Genomic DNA, 20,952 nt, shown 5'->3' with positions numbered 1-20,952 from the left:
CATATTCATAACTGACTACGTATGCACTGTATATCATTTGAAGAACATGAAAGGCATCTTTAATTTTGAAAGTAGGGTAGATTTTTGCTGGATATACCTTTTTTATAAATTTGAATATGCATCCTGTACAGGGATCATTTATTTGAAAATAAGTATATTAAAAAACTCATCACAGGGACTTCCCTGAGGGTCCAGTGGTTAAAACTCCACCCCTCCAATGCAGGGGGCACAGCAGGGTTTGATCCCTGGCTGGGGAACTAAGGTCCCACATGCTGTGGGGTGTGGCCAAAAATTTTAAAATAAGATAAATAAAAGTTCATATACAAAAAATAAATAAAGAAATCACAAAGAACCCATACTGAGGTGTTAAGAGTCGGCTGGAATATTCATCAAACGCCATTCGAGTCAGCAGCCCACGCTGCTGAGTCAAAGGCTGTGTGTGGCTACAGGTTGCCTGTTCTGTTTACACGATGCAGTTTTAAAATCTGGACCTTATGCAGAAAAATCTGGCTTTCTGCCTCCTCTTGAGGAACCAGAAGACCTGGCTGCCTTGGACTGGCATCACTGGGTGGACTAGATTTACCGGGGAGCCAAGCTGTGCTTACTCCCTTAACAGGAATATACGTGCTGCAGTTAATTCGCCCCGGGCCCCACCACTCCCGACAGTCTCCCTGGCCTGCTGTTTTTCTTGGAGCCGAGGTCGATTTCTCCATACCACGTTCCTATCAGATGTGGATCAAGAGGGCCCTGTGTATGTGTGAGGAACACCAGGAGGGGGCGTGTTCTTCATGAGAGCGAGGCTGCCCCGACCCGTGACTGGCCCACCGCCAGCTCCCCCGGCCCAGTGGGGGTGTCCGCTTCCCACCGTGTGGCGAGTAGATCCGCAGGTTAATGGGCACTGGGGAGATGCCTTTGTTGGTCCCCGTGACCCTGTCAGTCTCCGCTTCGATCTCCTGTCGGACTTCCTCAAAGTCTGTAAACTTTCTGGACTTGCAGTGCAAAAACTCGGCATATTCTGAAAAGGGAAGAAAGATGCTCCAAGTGAGAAAGAGAAGTCTTGCTGTGGGTGGCTGGGGGGCACTAGATGGCCTCCTGGGAAAAGAGCTTTGTCAAGTAGAGAAAGTGAAGACTCAGTCACAAGCCCTCCAGGAAACTGGGGAGCAATGGATTCATTCCCTTGACAGGTATTCGAGGGAGGCCCTCCTACAGACGGCGCTCCCTCCCAGACCCCGGGTACTCCACAAGGTGCAAAAGTGGCAAAAATGCTGACTGTGGAATGCACAAGCTCATGAAGCATTTTGCAGAACTACATAGTTTAAGCCATGACATATTACAAGTAAAACAAAAATAAAAAGCCCCACAAAAACCAGCATCCAACAGCTGGGTGTGACCAGCAATTATTCTTTATTCTTCATCAACCTGCATCCCTTGGAACGCGGGGATGGATGACTGATGAAGCTTTTGCTCCGGTGTTATACATGAGATAGTCCTGGGTGATGACACAGAACCTCCCTCGTGTGGGTCACAGTTTAAAGCCGCTGCCCTGGTGGGATGCTAAGCCGCCAGTGCCCTCCAGGGTAGCGAGATCCCCGGCGCGTGTCACCATTCTCCTTCCCCAAGGCACCCGCACCACGGCTGGCCTCACCAAAGCCCTTCTCGCTGTCCTTCCTTCCTTCCTGGCTGTTCATGGGGCCCTTAGACACGACCCTCTCAGAAGAAATGCTTTCTGGCTTCTTCAGGCCTTCTAAGCCCGAGGCGACTGAAAGCCATTATTGACACTGAGATGAAGGGAAATAAAGAAGTAACTAGAGGAGTTTCCTGGAGAAGGCAATGGCACTCCACTCTGGTACTTTTGCTTAGAAAATCCCATGGACGGAGGACCCTCGTAGGCTGCAGTCCATGGGGTCACTAGAGTCGGACGGGACTAAGCGACTTCACTTTCACTTTTCACTTTCATGCATTGGAGAAGGAAATGGCAACCCACTCCAGTGTTCTTGCCTGGAGAATCCCAGGGACGGGGAAACCTGGTGGGCTGCCGTCTACGGGGTCGCACAGAGTCGGACACGACTGAAGCGACTTAGCAGCAGCAGCAGCAGAGGAGTTTCCTTGGTGGTCCCGTGGTTAAGAACCCGCCTTCCAGAGCAGGGAACTCGGGTACAATCCCTGGTTGAGGAACCAAGATCCCACAGGCCTCAGGACAACTGAGCCCACACGCCCCAAATGAAGATCCCACGTGCTGCAGCCAAATAAATAAATAAATAAAATCAATATATATTTTTTTAAAAAAACTGACTGATAATAGTGCTAGTCCTGTCATCAAGGTAGAGAAATCCAAAGCAGAGACGTGGGTAAAGCAGGAAGAAAAAAAAACTTTTACTGCAGGACACACGTGCTGAGTTGATGGGTGTTCACTGTGCAATTCCTGACTTTTCCATGTGTCTGAATTTCATAGTAAATGTTGGAGCAGGGGAACTTTCTAGGCCCAGAGATCACGGCTCCTGCGAGTGATGCTACAAAGAGGGAAGTAAGTTTGGCTGGTAAACAGCCTAAAGAGCTAGTTCATGACAGAGATGCGAACATGTGCACTGCTTCTCAGTGTAAAAAACTGGAAATAGCCTCCATGTCCACCAGGAGGAGACCTGGCTACACAAATATCAGCACAGATATAGCTACAGCTGCATCAGAACATGGAGAAAGAGCCCCGCAACAGAGAAAGGCCAGGCAGGTCGAGAATCTCTGCCCGGAGGCATAACACAGCAGAAAGTCACGAGTACAAGGAGGCCTGTCATTCCATCTGTCACCTAACAAACGCTTGCTTGCTCTGGCCAGGCCCCGTCTGTGGTCCCATTTGCTCGTCACAAATCAGCAGCTTAGCAGGTAGGCATCTCCATGATGCCCATATCACAGATGGGAAAACTGAGGCCAGAGGCGGGTGAAGCAAGCTGGCTCAAGTTCACCAGTGGAGTCGGGATTTGGAGCTCGGATAATCTGTCTTCAGGCAGTGGCTCTCAAGTCACGTGGGCTTCGTGAGGCCACAGGCAGACTCTTCACCTCTCTAACCTCCGTTGCAGGGGTCGGGGGACTCTGTGGGCTCAGATCAATATGGACACTGGTCACCGGGGAGCAGGGCACTGAGGACACTGGTTGGAGGGTGCGGCATCAACCACCCCACCCCCATCAGCTGACCCAGTTCCCAAGGACAGCCCTCCACGGGAACAGGAGGAAATACTCAGCTACTCTCGGCTGCTCTTCCTGCAGCCACCTCCAAAAATGGAACGGTCCTCCAACCCCCAGAGCAAACCTCAGTTCTCTTCCCGCTCAAGGCCGAGGGCTTAGCATTCGCAAGACACACCCCTCCCTTCCAGGAGGGCAGGGGGGTGCAGGATGGAACAGGGTTGGGGACCAGGACACAGGCGCCGTCCCTTGCAAAACCTCTGCCCTGCCAGGCCTGCTGCAGCTCACTTCCTCCTCCTCCAGGGCCTGCCTGCCTGCTGCCTCTTCCAGGGAGCCTTTCCTGACTCCACACCACCGGGCACGCCATCCTGCATTTTGGACCTTCTCTCCTGTCAGAGCCAGGTCATCCTGGGTTCTGTTTAGGGGACCCAGTAGGTGCTGGCAGCCTTCCCTTCTGCCAGCCCCTTGTGCGAGTCAAAGATGAGCAGGAGATGTACTGAAAAGCCATGACATCTTCCACACAAGGTCAGTGGACAGCAGAAATCATACCCTCTGTGCCCAAGTGGAAGGTACAGGAGTCAGCCAGGCCCATCCCTCACCACCTGCCTCCTCTCCCTGGGTTCCTCGTCACTTGAGGACCATGTGCCAGACTCCGGCATCAGACCAAGGTAAGAAAGCTCCTACAATCATGCTTCCCCACCCACCCCGAGCACTGACCCTCTTAAAGCCAGACCCCGGCCACCTCTCCTTGAAATCTTCCCCAGCTCCCACCTCACCCCAATAAGACCCAGTCTTCACCAGCACCACAGAGCCCTACTAAGGTTCCTCCCCCAGCTTCTAATCTCAACTCACGCCCCTCCAGCCCCATGGGCGTGGTTTCTCACTCCAAGCCCTTGAATCCCTGCCTCAGGGCCTTTGCACTGGCTCCTCTCTGCCTGCAGACACGCGTACGGGTCCCTTCCTCTCCTCCTTCAGGTTTCTGCTCAAGTGTTCATCTTCTCCCACTCCCAAGTAAGATGACAAACCTCCTCAGTTTCTTTCCCCTTTCCCTTCCTTAGGATCCTCCAAGTACCCACCACCTTCTAATATGGTGGACCTTGTCAGCCTGTGCATTTCCTCTGATCCTGAGGAGGAGGTCAACCTACAGGGCAGGGACCTGGACCTGTGTTGTTCTGCGTCCCGGGCACAGGGCTCTGAGCACACAGGAGGCGCTCTACAACTACATGCACAACCAAAATGGCTGCTGGAGGGCACCGCAGCCCCTGCCTCAGCTTCCGGGAGGTGGCCCAGTGCCCCCACGGCCACCAAGTGGGACACCCAGGAGGCTGGACAGGAACAGGGTCTGGTGGGGTCACCTGCCGTCTTCCCAGTGCACTTCTTATCAACACAGGCCCAACCCAGAGCCAGGAGCCTGGTCTGATGGGGGAGATAGGCTTGGCACAAGCAAGTCACAGCAGGTGCTTGGGGAGCTCAGCCAAGAGTCCCAACATACCACGAGGGGCCTCCTAGAGGGGGTGGGAAGAGATGGTATCCACCTCATCTCTCTGAAATGAAGACCTTCCCCCATGCCCTGAGGAGGCTCTGGACCCAGTGGGGTCTAGGGGGAAGGGGGAGAAAGCATGGGGGTGTCCCCACTGGCCAGGCTACCCCTCTGTGCCTCAGTTTCCCCATGAGGATAGTTAAGATATGATGCAGGTAGGGATGTCCCTGGCAGCCCAGTAGTTAAGACACCGCACTTCCAATGCAGGGGACATGGGTTCAATCCCTGTCCAGGGAACTAAGGTCCTACATGCAGAGTGATGTGGCCAAACAATTTTTAAAAAAAGAACAAACTGGCAGAGTGCTCAGCCTGCGGCTCCACAGCTCTGTAAATGCTTGGATGCTGGAGAAAATTTTTGCCACCCTGGCCACCGCCAGGGCTCTGCCTGCCTTGATCCCCGGTCCTTCCTACAGAGGTGGTCCCTCTGTCCCCACAGCGGCTGCAGCCATTTCAAACCGTCCCTTCCTCATGCTCAGATAAGACCGCCAGTCCCTTGGGTCCCTGGCCTCTGCCATAACATTTTGACAGCCCCAACGGCCACCCATCCACCGCAGCCCTGCAGCGCTTCCCTGGCAGGAGGGCCAGGCATGTGGGATCAGGTGCCAGGCCTGGAATACAGCAGGAAGAGTCCTCGTCCAGCCGTCGAGCTGCTGGACGACGAGGGGCCAGCCTCCTGCGTCCTGCGGGGTCTGTGAATGCACTTGCAGTTTTTCTCCAAGGAGCAGGTCCAGCCCTCTGCCCAGGACTTGTTCACTGTTTCCTTCAGGTCAAGCTGCTCGGGGAGGCCCACCTGGGCTCTAGCAGCGCCAGCACCTGGCCCTCCAAGGTGCTCCTCATGGGGACACACCACCTGCTCTGTGTCCCCTCCTAAAGCCAGAGCTGCGGGAGGGGCTTGAGCTGCAAGAGGGGACTGCGAGTGACTCGGTTCCGGTCTCTGCTCTCCCTGGCACCCAGTGCATAGTAACGGCTTAAAACTTAATCCCTGAGCGGCCTGCTGCAAAGCATTAAGTGCCAGAGCCTAAGACAGCATTCCCTTCTCCGTGACTCCCACGTGGGTCCCCACTGTGTTCAGCAGCCAATCCCCCACCTCGGGCATCCCCCAGGCACACCCCTTGAGATGATGCCCTCGAGGGATTGGCATTGCTTAAGAATCATGAAGTGGGAACTTCCCTGGTGGCCCAGCAATTAAGACTCTGAGCTTCCACTGCAGGGGGCTTGGGTTTGATCCCTAGTCTGGGAACTAAGATCCCACAAGCCAAGTGGTATGGGAAGATCTAGGGTATAGAGAGAAGATGAAAAAGACAGGAGAGATGTGTGATAAAGAAAAAAGCATTTAGTATATGTCTTTAAGACTATGGGATGCTAAAATTTGATAAAATCTTTCAAAAATAAATTTAACACCACAATTTTCCCACAGTGAAACAGGACAGGGACTTCCCTGGTGGTCCAGTGGGTAAGACTCCGAGCTTCCCCTGCAGGGGAGGTGGGTTTGATCCCTGGTCTGGGAACTAAGATCTCACAAGCCGAGTGCTGTGGCCAAAAAAAAAAGATCAAGGATATAGAAAAAAAACGAAAGGAGAAAAATTTAGGAGAGATGTATGACAAGAAAAAAGAATTTACTGTATATCTTTAAGAATATGGTATGCTAAAAAAAAAAAAAGAATATGGTATGCTAAAACTTCATAAAATATTAAAAAGACAAGCAAAACAGCCAAAGCCCCTCAGGCATCATCACATCACTTGGGGTCCCCACAGTGTCACAGGACAGGGACTTCCCTGGTGGTCCAGGAGTCAGGAATCTGAGTTTCCAATGCAAGGGGCAAGGGTTCAATCCCTGGTCAGGGAACTAAGATCCTACAAGCCACATGGTACAGTCAATAAATAAAAATTAAAAAAAAAAAAAAAACAAAACAACAAGGTTGGAATCTTTAGTCCCATCCTTTGACCTCTGGGAAGAGGATGGGGGCTGGAGGTTGAAGCACTAATGGGATCGATTTCATCAACCATTCTGATGTCTTCCATAAAACCCCAAAAGGATGGCATTCAGAGAGCTTCCAGGTTGGGGAGCAGGCGCAGGGAGAGAGAGTATGAGCTCAGACAGGGTGAGGAATCTCTGCCCCTACCCCACACCTTGCCTCATGCAGCAATTCCCTCTGTCCCTTCTGGGAGTAAAATGTTTTGAGTTCTACAGGAAACTGATCAAACCCAAGGAGGGGCGCTGGAACCTCTGATCTATAGTCAGTAGGTCAGAAACACAGGTGACAGCATGGACTTGGGGTTGGCACTGGAAGCGGGGACGAGGGGACAGTCTGGTGGGACTGAGCCGTTAACCGGCGGGATGTGATGCTACTTCCAGGGAGGGAGTGTCATAACTGAGTTAAATTGCAGATTTCCATGAAGGTCCAGTGGATAAGATTTCACCTTTCAATGCCAGGGGAGGGGTTCAATCCCTAGTCAGGGAGCCAAGATCCTACATGCCTCCCCATCAAAAAAAACAAAACATAAAACAGAAGCAATGTTATAACAAATTCAATAAAGACTTAGAAAAGAAAAAAAGAACTGAGTTAAACCGGAGGACACCTGATAAGAGTCTACTAAGAACTGGAGAACTAAAAAAAAAAAAAGAACTGGAGAACTGCTTGTTGATGTGGGAGAAAAAAAAACAAATGCACCTGGAGAAGCCCTTGGAGCTTCCTAGATGGAGCTAGTGGTAAAGAACCTGCCTGCCAATGCAGGAGACATAGGAGACGCGAGTTCGATCCCTGGGTAGGGAAGATCCTCTGGAGAAGGACATGGCAACCCACTCCAGTATTTGTGCCTGGAGAATTCCATGGACAGAGGAGCCTGGCATGCTTCAGTCCATGGGGTCACAAAGAGTCGGACACTGAAGCAACTTAGCAGCAGCAGAAGGTGACAGCCCCAGGCTACCATCCTGACCCTCATCAGCTCCCAGCTTGTTTTCCACCTGAAGACACAAGGTCATGCCCTGACTGCTGCAGGGTCTACAGGCTTTATAGAAAGAGCCCTGCTGCGGCCAGGGTAGGTGGGGAAACGTGCTGCACACACGGTTATGGATGCTCTCCCACCGGAGAAAGAGCACAGCAGCAGCCCTTAGGGCACGGTTAGGCACCAGTCCCGGGCTGATGGAGCACCTCCTGGGTGCCAGACCCTAGGCGGGGTCGGGGGGAAGAGTGATGGACAAAGCAGGTCAGCATCCCTGCTCTGGCAGAGCTCATGTTGAGGTGGAGAGACAGACCGTCAAGAGAATATGAGGACTTCCCTGGTGGTCCAGGGGTTAAGAATCTGCTTGCCAATGCGGGGAACACGGGTTCGATCCTTGGTCCAGGAAGATTTCACATGCCATGGGACAACTAAGCCCGGGTGCCGCAACTACTGAGCCTGTGCTCTAGAGCCCGAGAGCCGCAGCTACTGAGCCTGTGTTCCAGAGCCCGAGAGCTGCAGCTACTGAGCCTGTGCTTTAGGGCCCAAGAGCCGCAGCTACTGAGCCTGTGCTCTAGAACCCGAGAGCCGCAGCTACTGAGCCTGTGTTCCAGAGCCCAAGAGCCGCAGCTACTGAGCCTGTGCTCTAGGGCCCAAGAGCCGAGCTACTGAAGCCTGCGCACTCTAGAACCCAAGAGCCAAGCTACTGAGCCTGTGCTCTAGGGGCTGAGAGCCGCAGCTATTGAAGCCTGCGCACTCTAGAGCCTGTGCTCAGCAACAAGAGAAAGCCTGCACACAGCACAGCCAAAAAATAACAAATAAAACAAATAAACAAACCTTTCAAAACAACAACAAAAAAAGAAACCGGGCAAACAGGATGCTGCCTCACAACATATGCTGCACAGTAACTAAGGCAGCAGAGTGACTGGGGTGGGGCCTGGGGGTGAGGCTCACCCCGCCGAGGAGGGGGAGGAGGCAGGGTGTTCCAGGCAGGGCTTGCAGTGAGGGGGAAGGTCCAGAGGCGGAAACAACTGAGCTGGTCTGGAGGAAGAGGAGCAAGACTGTGGCACCAGGAGGAAGTGAGGTTTCAGAGGCCGGCGTGGTCCCAAGGGGGCCAAGAAGCCTCAAGAAGGAGGCCAAGAGTCAAGCCCTGACATCTCTCTGGCTCCGATGAGCAGCGGCCAAGGTCAGAGCTGGGACGGAAGGTTCTGGAGGCCCTGATTGGGCACATTCCACACAAGAACAGTCCCCAGCGCTCAGGGTTTACAAGGTCCAGGGGCGGTTCGCAAGGAGAAGCAGGGTTCACCCACGAGCCACTGAACTTCCTGGTGGCTGCGGTCTGAGGTAATTTTTAAACTAAGCCCATTAAAATAATGGCTCACTGAGACCAGTGTGGACCAGGAGAAGTAGGGCGCATCTGTGCGCTGCAAGAGTCAGAGAATTAGTTTTTCGTTCTTATCCTTGGCCAGGCCGCGTGGCATGCGGAATCTCAGTTTCCGGACTAGGGGCCAAACCCGTGCTCCCTGCAGTGGAAGGAAGCAAGAGTCTTCACTTGATCTTAGCCAAAAGGCCCAGAAGCAATGGAAACGTGCAGTCTTAACCACTGGACCACCAGGGGAGTCCCAGGAGTCAAGAGGATTAGAACCTTATAGTGCCGGGAACTTCAGACCCCAGAAGAGGCGATGGCCACACCAGTCTCATGGGGTGTCAGGGTCCCAAGGCAGTCACCACTATCACCCTACAGATAAGAAGGCTGAGGCACAGAGAGGGAAGCCACTTGCCTGAAGGGCCCAGACAAGAAGGGGTGGCAGCCTGGCTCTGGAGTCCTGTCTCTGAGAACCAGCTGAACAAAACTTTCATCTCGGGGAGCCACGCAGCCCTGTGTGGCCCCCAGGAATCTCTAAAGGCCACAACCACGTCCCGCACTGCACTCAGCCTCCTCCCTAGTGGTAAGGTGTCTCCCCAGTCCAGGGACCTGGGCTCCCCACCTCGAGGTCACTCTAGACTCTGCCCTTGCCCCCACAGCAACACCCTGGCCCGGGCCCCAACACCTCTCCCCGGCAGCAGGCTCGCCACCCCCTCAGCCTCCCCACCTGCCCTCCTGCCTCTGCCTGGCCCTCCTCCACAAGTCAGCCAGTGGGCTGAGCCAGTCTCTGCACACCCTGAACGCCACTCAGGTTCCCAGTGTCCGGATTTCTCACCACACCTGCCTCCTGGCCCCTCACAGCTTCACAACACAACTGCTGCCCTGCCTGGAACGTTCTCCCCAAGCCCTGGCTCAAAGCAGATCCAGCGCCTGATATTGTTGTTGTTGTTTAGTCACTCAGTTGTGTCCGACTCTCTGTGAGCCCACGGACTGTAGCCCACCAGGCTCCTCTGTCCACAGGATTTCTCAGGCAAGAATACTGGAATGGGTTGCCATCTCCTCCTCTAGAGGATCTTCCCAATCCAAGGATGGAACTCGTTGACTCCTGCGTTGACAAATGGATTCTTCACCACTGAGCCACCAAGGAAGCCCAATGCCTGATACACCCTCCCACAATCCCCTGCGCTCTCCCCTCTCAGCCTGGCCACAGCAACCCCATGTCTGTCGTACCCAAAAGGCTGAGCTCAGGGTCAGCCGGGCCCCTCAGAGTGCTCACACTGCTTCCCTGGCATCTGGCTGAGGCCTAGCTCACATCTGCATTAAGAGACTTTGAATGCCATGGTCAGATGGGGGTGGGGGTGGAGTATGCAAGCTGGGACACAGAAAGGAGCATGCCCAGGTGGGACACCCCGGATCTCTCTTCCTGAGCCCAACAGGATCCGCCAGTGTCTTCATCTCCATGGCTCCCACCCATCCCTTCCTGGGACCCCTGCCCCAGAGCTGGTGGTCCCTGTGGTCTCTTCTCTACCTGTGGCCACAGGATCTGGTCAAACCCTCCCTAAGAATGAGCTCGCGACTGGGCTTTCAAGACAGCTTCCCTGTGTGTCCTCAGGCAAGGGGCCTCAGGGCCCTTCTCTGTGAAGCCGGACGACGGGAATGGCGATTTCAGCATCACCCCGGATCAGGCTGCGGGCACATGTGTGCTCTCCCAAGACTGTCATTTGTCACATGCTTCTCTTTCCTCCCCGCCACTAGAAGGAATCTTCAGTTCCTCCAGCCGGCCACAATGGGCATCGCTGCCTCAGGGTCTGCACAAGCAACCCCTCTCTGCTGTGAAGCAGAGTTCCCATTCCCCAACACACCCCCAAGCACCTGTCAGTCTGAGCTCACACATCACCTCCTGTCAGAGAAGTTCTGCGAGACTCCCTTCACCACCACCACACACACTTTCATCCGGGGAGGGCCATGCCTCTGTGTCTCCCCCTTGGTCCCCACCCAAGGGTCCCCCCGCACTGACCGCCAGCACTAACAGGAGCATCAAGAGGGAAGGTGACAGGGCTTTCCTGGTGGCGCAGTGGTGAAGAACTCGCCTGCCAATGCAGGGGACACGGGTTCAATCCCTGGTCCAGGAAGATCTCACATGCTGCGGGGCAGCTAAGCCCGTGTACCACAACTATTGAGCCTGTGCTCCAGAAACTGCAAGTACAACTACTGAAGCCTGAGTGAGGCAACTACTGAAGCCCACACACCCTACAGCTCGTGCTACACAAGAGAGGCCATGATGAGAAGCCGGGGCACCACAACTAGAGAGCAGCCCTGCCTGCTGCAACTAGAGAAAAGCCCTCGCAGCAATGAAGACTCAGCACAGCCAAGAAGAAATAAATCATTTAATTACATTAAAAAACAGAGGAAAGGCGACAGGTGGTGGCAGCAGCCCTGGTCCTACTCACCGCTGTGCCCCAGCCTGGGACCAGCTTGTGGCAGGCAGCCCAGTGCTCCCTGGACCACTGTTGGGTGACAGTCACTGGGGAGGTGATGGGAGAGCCCTCCTGCCACGACAAAGCCTGTGACCTTCCAGTGCAGGAAGCCAGCCAACCTGTTCTCCCAGCAAGCTATGCCAAAGCCACTGGGATGGCACCACATGGCAAGGGCCTGCAGTGTGCCTGGCACTGTTCTACAGGCTATACGTGTATTGAATAGCACGGTCTTCACAGCAACTGACAAAGGCAGTACTATTATTTTCACTGTCCAGACAGGAAGCACAGCTGTGAGTGGCACTCCCTCCCCAGGGGCCAGCCAGCCAGTAAGCTATAGCGCCAGGGTTTGAACCTGGGCAGTATTAGCTCTCAGCCCTCACAAACCAGGGCAGAGGTTTTCCCAGAGTAGGCAGAGGCCAAAAGCATCAGCATGACCTGGAAACTCATTGAAAACGCAGATTCTCACCACCCTCGTCCACCAACCCAGTGAATGTGCAACAGAAACCCAATGCGCCAAGCCCTATGTGACTCGGATCCCACTGACATCTCACAATCCAGGCTCTGTCACTGGCCTTCCTGGCACAGCTGACTGGACACTTGAACCCAGAGGAGGCAACCAATTGGCTTGCCACTGGACCAATCTGTTGCCGTCTCTCACTAGTGTCACACCCTCCTGCAGATGGATTGGGTGAATGAAAATGAGAGGGCGGGACTAGGGTCAGCTGAGCTGTGGAGCCTGAGGTCTGAACCTGCCTGGATGCCCATCCCAGCTCTGGCGCCCACCAGAAAGGCAGGTGGTTAAACCTCAGTTTCCCCATCTGTAAAATGGGGATATATCAGCTGCCTCCCCAGAGTGGGGGTGTTTAACACAGCCTGTGGTGACGCTGGCACCCCAAGTGCTGAACCAGCTGTGGCTGACATTCCAGGTCAGTAGGGAAGACTCTGGGGGGCTCTGGAAAGAAGAGAGGTCCCACCTCCAATGGCCCTTTTCACCCCTTCCAGCCTCTGACCTGAGATGCTTTTACAAGGAAGCTAGGTGGGTTTCATGCTGGGAGACATGCCCATGTCATATCAGACTTGTGTAGGAAGAACAGAGGTGGGGGACAGAAAAAAAGTCTACATGTGGGCCATTCTATATGCAACAGGCCAGGTCTCTCCCTAAAGTCAGTGCTGTAATTCAAAAAGAAATAGTGGGAAAACAAGATTAAGAAGTGGCGAGAATGCTGCTCGCATGAAAAGAGTAGACAGGACAATGAAAGGCAGCATGGCATTGATCCCAGCAGTTGTAGAACCAGCCAGGGAAGATATCTGGAGTACAACTGACAACATGGGTATGGACTGGGGTAAGGGAACATGCAGAAATGATGACTTCTCTTGGGTGTGGTTCTGTGAGTGCAAGAGGATGTCCTTATTGCAAAGGGAGTACACCAAAGCCTTTCAGGCTGACGTGTCACAGTGTCTGCTATTGATTTTGAAAGTGTCCAGCAAGAACATGTCATCTACGATAGAGCAAAAAATGTGGCACCTGGCAGCCTAGTCACAGCTGATGCTCAGGGTGGGTGGAGGTGTTCCATGAACCGTGCTTCAACTTCCCTGCCCACTGGGAAAAGGGGAATGCAGACCCAAACGGCCTCCTAGGACACCTCGGAAGCCCCTGGCTCCCACGAGGCACAGCCACCACGCTCATTTCCTGTCTGGGCTGCCAGCCGCCCCACCATACCTGTTTTTGAGAAGATGAGCTGCAGGATGAGAGGCCGCCGAGTGACGATTCCTGAACCTCGGGGAAGGAAGTCCCTGTGGGAGGGGAAATGGACAGAAATTACTCACGACGCCGGCTAGCAGGGGGCAGGAAGTATGACCACACATGGTGGAGCAATCCCCTCTTGCAATCGGCGTGACTTCAGCAAAGACATCAACCCTAGCAGGGCACCAGGGAATGCTCTGGCCTTGGAGGGTCCTAAGGCCATGGAGAGATAGGGGAGGGACTGGATTGAAGGCTGGTGACAAAGGGAACTCTTTCCCTTCGGCTGGCTATGTGCCAGCCCCAGCACACTCAGAAGCCCCCTTTCCTGACAAATGTTTGGACATCTCCCCCAGACTCAAAAGAGATCAGTACATTTTTTTTTTTGCAGTTTTTTTCCTTTATTTATTTATAATTGAAGGATAATTACAATATTGTGTTGGTTTCTGCCATATATCAACAATTCTGACCTACATGTTTTAACGTAATATAATGCCATACATATGATATAAAGACTAAAATAAAAGGAAAGTTATTTAATGACAAAATACAACGTGTTTCGGGACTTCCCTGGTGATCCAGGGGTTAAGACCTTGCCTTCCAACACAGGAGGTGCAAGTGTGATCCCTGTTCAGCCAGCTAAGATCCCCACCTGCCTCACAGCCAAAAAACCAAAACATAAAACAGAATATTGTCTTTGCTGTACACCTGAAACTAACACAACATTGTAAATCAACTATACTCCAACAAAAAAATTTTTAAAACACCCGAATGTTTTAACAAATTAAAAAAAAAAAAAAAAAAGACTTAAAAAAAAATTACAATGCGTTTCATGTCCCCGAAAGACAAATTGAAAGAGGTGGGAAGTGGATCACTGGTTGTCTCGGGGATGAGAAACAGTGGTGAGCTTTCTGGGGGACGGAAATGTTCTAAAACTGGGCTGTGGTACTGTTTACTAATACTTACTGTAAGTTTCTTAAAAAAATCACTGCATTTAAAATGGGTGAATCCTATCATGTAAATGATCCCTCAATAAAGTAATTTGTTTTTTAAAAATATGCTATGGATTTTACTATGGAAAAATTCAGGCATTACCTGCACTTACACCTGGTTTCACGTAGGGTGGGAATACTGGAAACCACCCTGAACCTTTGAGAAAGGCAACTGAGACCTCCCTGGTGGCCCAGTGGCTAAGACTCCGTGCTCCCAGTGCAAGGGGCCTGGTTTGATCCCTGCTCAGGGAACTAGATCCCACATGTTGCAAGCGAGAGAGTACATACCAAAACTAAAGCGCCTGCGTGTTACAACTACCCGTGTTACAACCCGGCACGGCCAAATAAATATATATATGTATTTTTTAAATAAAGGCAATGGAAAGAGCAAGAGATCCAGGTGGGCAAAGGAGCAGAAGCAACATTTTCAGAGGTCACTAAGGGCATGCAAAGGATTGTTTCGTGTAAAATGGAGAAAGGCTCTAGGCTCAGGGAATTCTAAACAAGTTTGCACCCAGGTAAACATTTGGATTCTAAAGGAGATCAGCCCTGGGTGTTCACTGGAAGGAATGATGCTAAAGCTGAAACTCTAATACTTTGGCCACCTCATGCAAAGACTTGACTCATTGGAAAAGGCCCTGATGCTGGGAGGAATTGGGGGCAGGGGGAGAAGGGGACGACAAAGGATGAGATTGGCTGGATGGCATCACCGACTTGATGCACATGAGTTTTAAACTCCAGGAGTTAGTGATGGACAAGGAGGCCTGGTGTGCTGTGATTCATGGGGCTGCAAAGAGTCGGACACAACTGAGCGACTGAACTGAACTGAAACATTTGGATTACCTAAAATTTGTGCAGAACTCTAGGCAAACATCCTTGGTGCCATCCAGCTCCCCAGTACTGTGACAGACGACGTCTCAGAAGCACCCCAGCACCTCTGTCCGGACAGAGCCCCAGAGGAGGGCGTTAGTTCTCAGCACAGGCTCAGAACCTGTTCACTCAGCGGGCGGAGGAAGGCAGGAAGCATACCCTGCCACACGCCATGCACTGTGAGGTTTAAGCCCCATCGGACTGTGGGTGGGGTCACCACACTCAGGCAGGGCCTCCTCTGGCTGGACACAGGGATCTGGCAGTGACCACATGGCAGGGAGGCCTTGGAGATGAGGGACCCTGCACAGGCAGGTTGGCTCTGGAGGCCCTATGGGGGTACTAGTACTACTGGCAAGCAGCAGAGCAGGGCTGGAATAGGATGAATAGACAGGCCCAGAGAGGGGTGCGTGAGGTGATGCTGGAGGTCACAATGAGAGGTCATCATTCTTAGAGCAAAGCTACCTGATGGGGTTTAGAGACAGTCAAGGTTTTGTTTCTTTTCTTTTGGCCACAGCACACAGCATGCAGGATCTTACTTCCCCAACTAGGAATTGAACCCTGCAACCCCTGCAGTGGGAGCTCAGAGTCTTAACCACTGGACTGCCAGGGAATTCCCTACCTCATTTGCTTTTAAAGGTATGTGCCCCTCTGGCCACTTCTATAAAGAATTGATGCTTTTGAACTGTGGTGCTGGAGAAGACTCTTGAGGGTCCCTTGGACTGCAAGGAGGGCAAACCAGTCCATCCTGAATATTCATTAGAAGCACTGACGCTGAAACTGAAGCTCCAGTACTTTGGCCACCTGATGCAAAAAGCTGACTCACTGGAAAAGACCCTGATGCTGCTGCTGCTGCTAAGTCGCTTCAGTCATGTTCGACTCAGTGCGACTCCACAGATGGCAGCCTACCAGGCTCCCCTGTCCCTGGGATTCTCCAGGCAAGAGTACTGGAGTGGGTTGCCATTGTCTTCTCCTGATGCTGGGAAAGATTAAAGGCAAAAGCAGAAGGGGGCAGCAGAAGGTGAGATGGTTGGGTGGCATCACCGACTCAACGGACATGAGCAAACCCCAGGAGATAGTGGAGGACAGAGGAGCCTGGTGTGCTGCAGTCCATGAGGTCACAAAGAGTCAGATGTGACTTGGTGACCGAACAACTGACAGCTTCAAGAGGGAGGGTGGGAGTGGAGAGGCAGGTGGGAGGTGACTGCATTGGTCAAGGTGAGTGATGATAAGGACTGGTTTAGGAGACAGGGGACCCAGAAGGCATTCAACAGACACTGGACAGAATCCAGAGGAGCTGAGGAGCCAGCCAGCCATGACCAGGGGGACAGGCTGGATGGAGAAGAATCGTGGAGGAAGAGGAGAACGTCCCAAGGACATAAACGAGTCACTGGAGGATGAAGCCCGCAGCCCCTGGGAGCACATTCAAAATCCTCCACACCTTGCACGCTACCCATGGAGCCGCACTCCAGAGGACAAAGAATGTGTGGGCCACCCCGGCCCTGCTCGGAGCACGTCACGCCCGCTTCATGCAGTGTAACCGTCTGAATGTGACTCCCATCCTCCCGTTTGGCAGATAAGGAGAGTGAGGATCAGTGAGGATTTGCAACCTGGCCAAGGTCACCAGCTTGTTCACTCAAGTATTACTCACACCAACCGAGCAGTGGAGATGCTGGGGACAAAGAAGACACACCACGGGGGTAACAGGGCAGGGAGCAAACGAGACAGCAGCAGCGTGTGAACGGAGTCCCCAGGGTCCCGTGGGCGGGCTCCCCCACGCCGTTGTGTTTGACTGGAGCCGGCTCCTGTTCCTTGCTGACTGGTATGCCGCTGCATGGATGGACCGGTCTGTTCATCCACTAACTGACTGATGCAGATTTGTTGTCGTTGTTATAGTCACTCAGTTGTGTCCAACTCTTTGCGACCCCATGGACTGTAGCCTGTCAGGCTCCTCTGTCCATGCGATTCTCCATATAAGAATACTGGACTGGAATGCCATTTCCTTCTCCAGGGGACTTTCCCCATCCAGGGATCGGACTCATGTCTCCTGCTTGGCAGGCGGATTCTTTACCACTGAGCCACCCGGGAAGCCCCTGCAGGAGCGGACCACAGTCTGATCATCCACTCACTAGCTGATGTGGCTTTGGGGGTCTTCTTCCAGCTTGGGGCCATTACAAAGTAAAGCCACTTTGAATGTTCTCACCTCTGCCTTTTGTTGATGAATGCCTTATTTCTCTTGCTGAGTCACAGGGCAGCCATGACCTTGAACAGGCAAAACGAGTCTCCGCTGATACAAATCAGAGCAGTTGGTTCCCCCTCTCCCCTGGTAGGGGGGGTGGGGTGGGGAACTGACTAGAAGGGGCAGGAGGAGACTTTTGGAGATGACAACGCCCTCTATCTTGATCTGACCAATGCATGCATTTATTTCAAAAATGAAAATGATGAAGGTGTACATCTACAATTCGACAATGTGCCACATCTGAGTTCAGTCCCGGAAGGTCATGGTACAAGGAGATCTAGGGCGATGTGCTCACGAAGATTGAGACACTCAAGCACAGAGAAAACACGCCATTAAAATCTGCCCACGGACACATTATCATCTTTTTAGTTTCCCAGAGGGGAATAGCTCAGATCTAAAGAATTTTAAAGGGCTTTCCTGGTGGCTCAGGGGTAAAGAATCCGCCTCCAATGCAGGACACATGGGTTCAGTCCCTGAGTTGGGAAGATTCCCTGGAGGAGGAAATGGCAACCCACTCCAGTATTCTTGCCTGGGAAATCCCATGGACAGAGGAGCCTGGCAGGCAATGGTCCATGGGGCCTCATAGTCGAACTCAACTTAGTGAATAAACAATAGCCAGAAAGAACTTTAAAGCCCATGGAGGAGGCTAATTAAATAAATGATGACCCATTCATGTCACTTTGCAGTCACATACACATCCACACATACATACTCCAAGAATAACAACAAAAAAGAGCTTTTTATCTCCTGACATGGAACTTCCTTCTGGGTGTATCAAGTAAGGAAAACAAAAGGTGCGGAAGCGAGTCTGTGTTTTCTAAGTAAATAGAAAGCCTCAAACCAGAGCCCAGGTTGGCCAAGGGCCTGTTGGGAGGGAGAGTCATGGCAGGTTCTGAAACATCTTTGAATTCCACATCATCCACATGGACTACTGACTCCAAAAAATATTTTAAGAGTAGCTCACACTTGTCGAGGGCTCCCTGTATGCCAGGCAAGAAGCTGAGGGCTTTTCGGGCTATTTAACCGTGACAATACCCGATGAGGTGGGTCTGTGAGCTCATTTTATGGAAGTCCCTAGGCCCAGAGGCTGGGCACTGAGGTCACTCGGCACCCAGGAGTGTGGACTGAAGCCCGTGGGGTGTGAGCCTCAGACCACCGGGCCCCCAGCCTCTGGGCCTGCATGTCTGCTGTGGAAGCTGCAGGCATCTCCCTGGCCATGACTAGGCTTTCGATTCTGGGGTTGGCACATGATGTCCTGTGACCGCTCTGGGTGCGTCCGGGGGCCCAGGCACCGTGAGCACAATGATGACACCACAGACTATGGACAATGAGAGCCTCAGAGGAACATGAGGGCCAGTGTGATGGGTGCTCCGGGCCCTCGTCAGGGAAAGGCGGCTTTCTGGGGCTGGGACTTGGTGGCAAGTGGGATTGACTAGTAGAGGCCAGAGGAGGCAGAGCCTGAGGGGGAGAAGGCTGAGGGACGAGGCTGGGTGGGCACGGGGGCCTCGCACACCAGACTGGGAGTTCCAGGAGCCCTGGGTTCCATCTGACCGTGTATCTAGAAGCCTCACACTGCACCACGCACCCTCGGTCTCAACAGTTCCTGAAAAGCAGTCCGCAGAGAGAATGGATACATGTATATGTATGGCTGAGTCCCCTCGCTGTTCACTTGAAAACTATCACAACATGTTCATTAGTCAGCTAGACCCCAATTCAAAATAAAAACTTCAAAAAAGGGACTTCCCCATGGTCCAATGGCTAAGACTCTGCGCTTACATTGCGGGGGGCTTTGGGTCTGATGCCTTGTCAGGGAACTAGATCCCACATGCCACGCAACTGAAGTGCTGCACCTACGATCTGGCACAGCCAAAAAAGAAAAAAGCACCCTCCCGCCCCCACGCCCCCGAAATCTCCGAGGGGCTCAGTGAGAGGCCTAAGGTCCAGCTGTGCCCTAAGGCCCACCCACAGGGTTTCCTGGCAGCCAGCAGCAGCGGCATTCTAGGGGCCCTCCTGGTCAGGGTAGTGGAAGGAAGCCACACACACCCCTACCCGCTCAGGCCCCTCTGCCGCAACACTGACTGTCCACTTCTCAAGAGGCGACTTTCAAGTCTCAGTCTTTGGCTTCCTCGTCCCAGACCCCACCCACATTCCACTGGTCACACCAAGTCCCTCCCTCTGATTCAAAGTATGAGTTCATGTCCCTCCTCTCTCTTCCCTGTTGCTGCAAGGGCCACTGTGCCCCAGGCTGCCCTTCGTACTGTGTGACCTTGGGCGGGCTTCCCAGCCTCTCTGATTTGGGTTTCCTAGTTAGTAATGGGGAAAGAACCTCCTGCCAATCCAGGAGACATAAGAGATGCAGGTTCCTTCCCTGGGTCAAGAAGATTCCCTAGAGAAGGAAATGACAACCTGCTCAAGTACTCTTCCCTGGAAAATCCCATGGACAGAGGAGACTCGTGGGCTACAGTCCATGGGGTCACAAAAGAGTTGGACACGACTCGGTGGCTGGGCATGCATGCACAATGGGAAAATTCCACTTATCTCAGAGAGCGGCAGGGTACCAGACAAACAGGCTCCTCCTCTGCCCATGACTCGCTCCCTGCAGCTCTGGCTCAAATGATACCTCCCTGGGGAGATTTCTCCCATTCTTGTTCACAGGTCCAAGCCCCTTCAACCCCCCAACCTTCTTCCAAAGCACAAACACTCTGCATGCCACTTATCTGTTTCCTGTCTGCCTCCCCATGTCAGCTCCCCAGAACAGGATCTGGAGTTTATTCTGGTACACAGAAGGTGCTCAATAAATGTTGTTTAGTTGCTCAGCCATGTCCTACTCTTTGGCGACCCCATGGACAGTAGCCCACCAGGTTCCTCTGTCCATGGGATCCTCCAGGTTAGAATACTGGAGTGGGTTGCTATTTCCTTCTCCAGGGGAATCTTCTGGCTTTAGGGATCAAACCTGCATCTCCTACATTGCAGGTGGATTCTTTACCACTGAGCCACCAGGGAAGCCCTCCAATAAATGTTATTGGATAGTTTCAGCACCATCCCTGTCCTCTAATCCACTGGGCCCAGCCCTGGCCCCAGGCGTCTGACCCCTACTCCTCCCAGGTAATAGGTGGTTATCCTCCTAAAACAAAGGCCTGGGCCTCCAAGCCTTCCTCCTGTAGAGGTCACATGACTGATTCCAGGTTTGACAGGGTCCCTCACCTGCCCATCCCCCCAGGACCGCCCCCTTTCAGCTGAGCGCCTCTCCCCTCAGCCGTTGGATTCTGCCCTGTGCTTCTGGCCTCCAAGCCTTTGCAAAGGCTGTTCCCTCCGTCAGGAAACCCTTCCACTCAGGCTCTGCAGGTGCAGCGGACTGCACCTCTCCCTCCCAGGTGCACACCCTCCGCTTCCCACTCCCACCAACAGGGCCTCTAGCGAAGGGCCAGGACTGTGTTGGGACAAGACGTCACCTAGACTGGTCACCACTGGACCCACAGCACCTAGAACAGTGCCTGTCACACAGCTGCTGTCGTTTGGTCACTCAAGTAGTGTCCGACTCTTCCTGACCCCATGGACTGTAGCTCCACCAGGCTCCTCGGTCCATGGGATTCTCCAGGCAAGAACACTGGAATGG

The 20,952-nt window shown here is 53.0% G+C and overlaps 1 protein-coding gene across 1 annotated transcript in view; it reads right to left on the bottom strand.

The window, feature by feature from the left end:
• DNM2 (dynamin 2) overlaps nucleotides 1-20,952 on the bottom strand; it is an 88,797-nt gene that overhangs the window by 44,152 nt on the left and 23,693 nt on the right. The window contains 2 exon segments of the mRNA XM_070373665.1: nucleotides 866-1,015; nucleotides 13,218-13,291. Coding sequence (XP_070229766.1) covers nucleotides 866-1,015; nucleotides 13,218-13,291 — 224 coding nt within the window.

The sequence above is a fragment of the Bos mutus genome, chromosome 7, assembly GCF_027580195.1.
Source record: "Bos mutus isolate GX-2022 chromosome 7, NWIPB_WYAK_1.1, whole genome shotgun sequence".
In the NCBI taxonomy this organism is placed as follows: domain Eukaryota; kingdom Metazoa; phylum Chordata; class Mammalia; order Artiodactyla; family Bovidae; genus Bos; species Bos mutus.
Note: the sequence above shows the minus strand (reverse complement) of the source record. Positions and strands in the feature narration are given on the sequence as shown.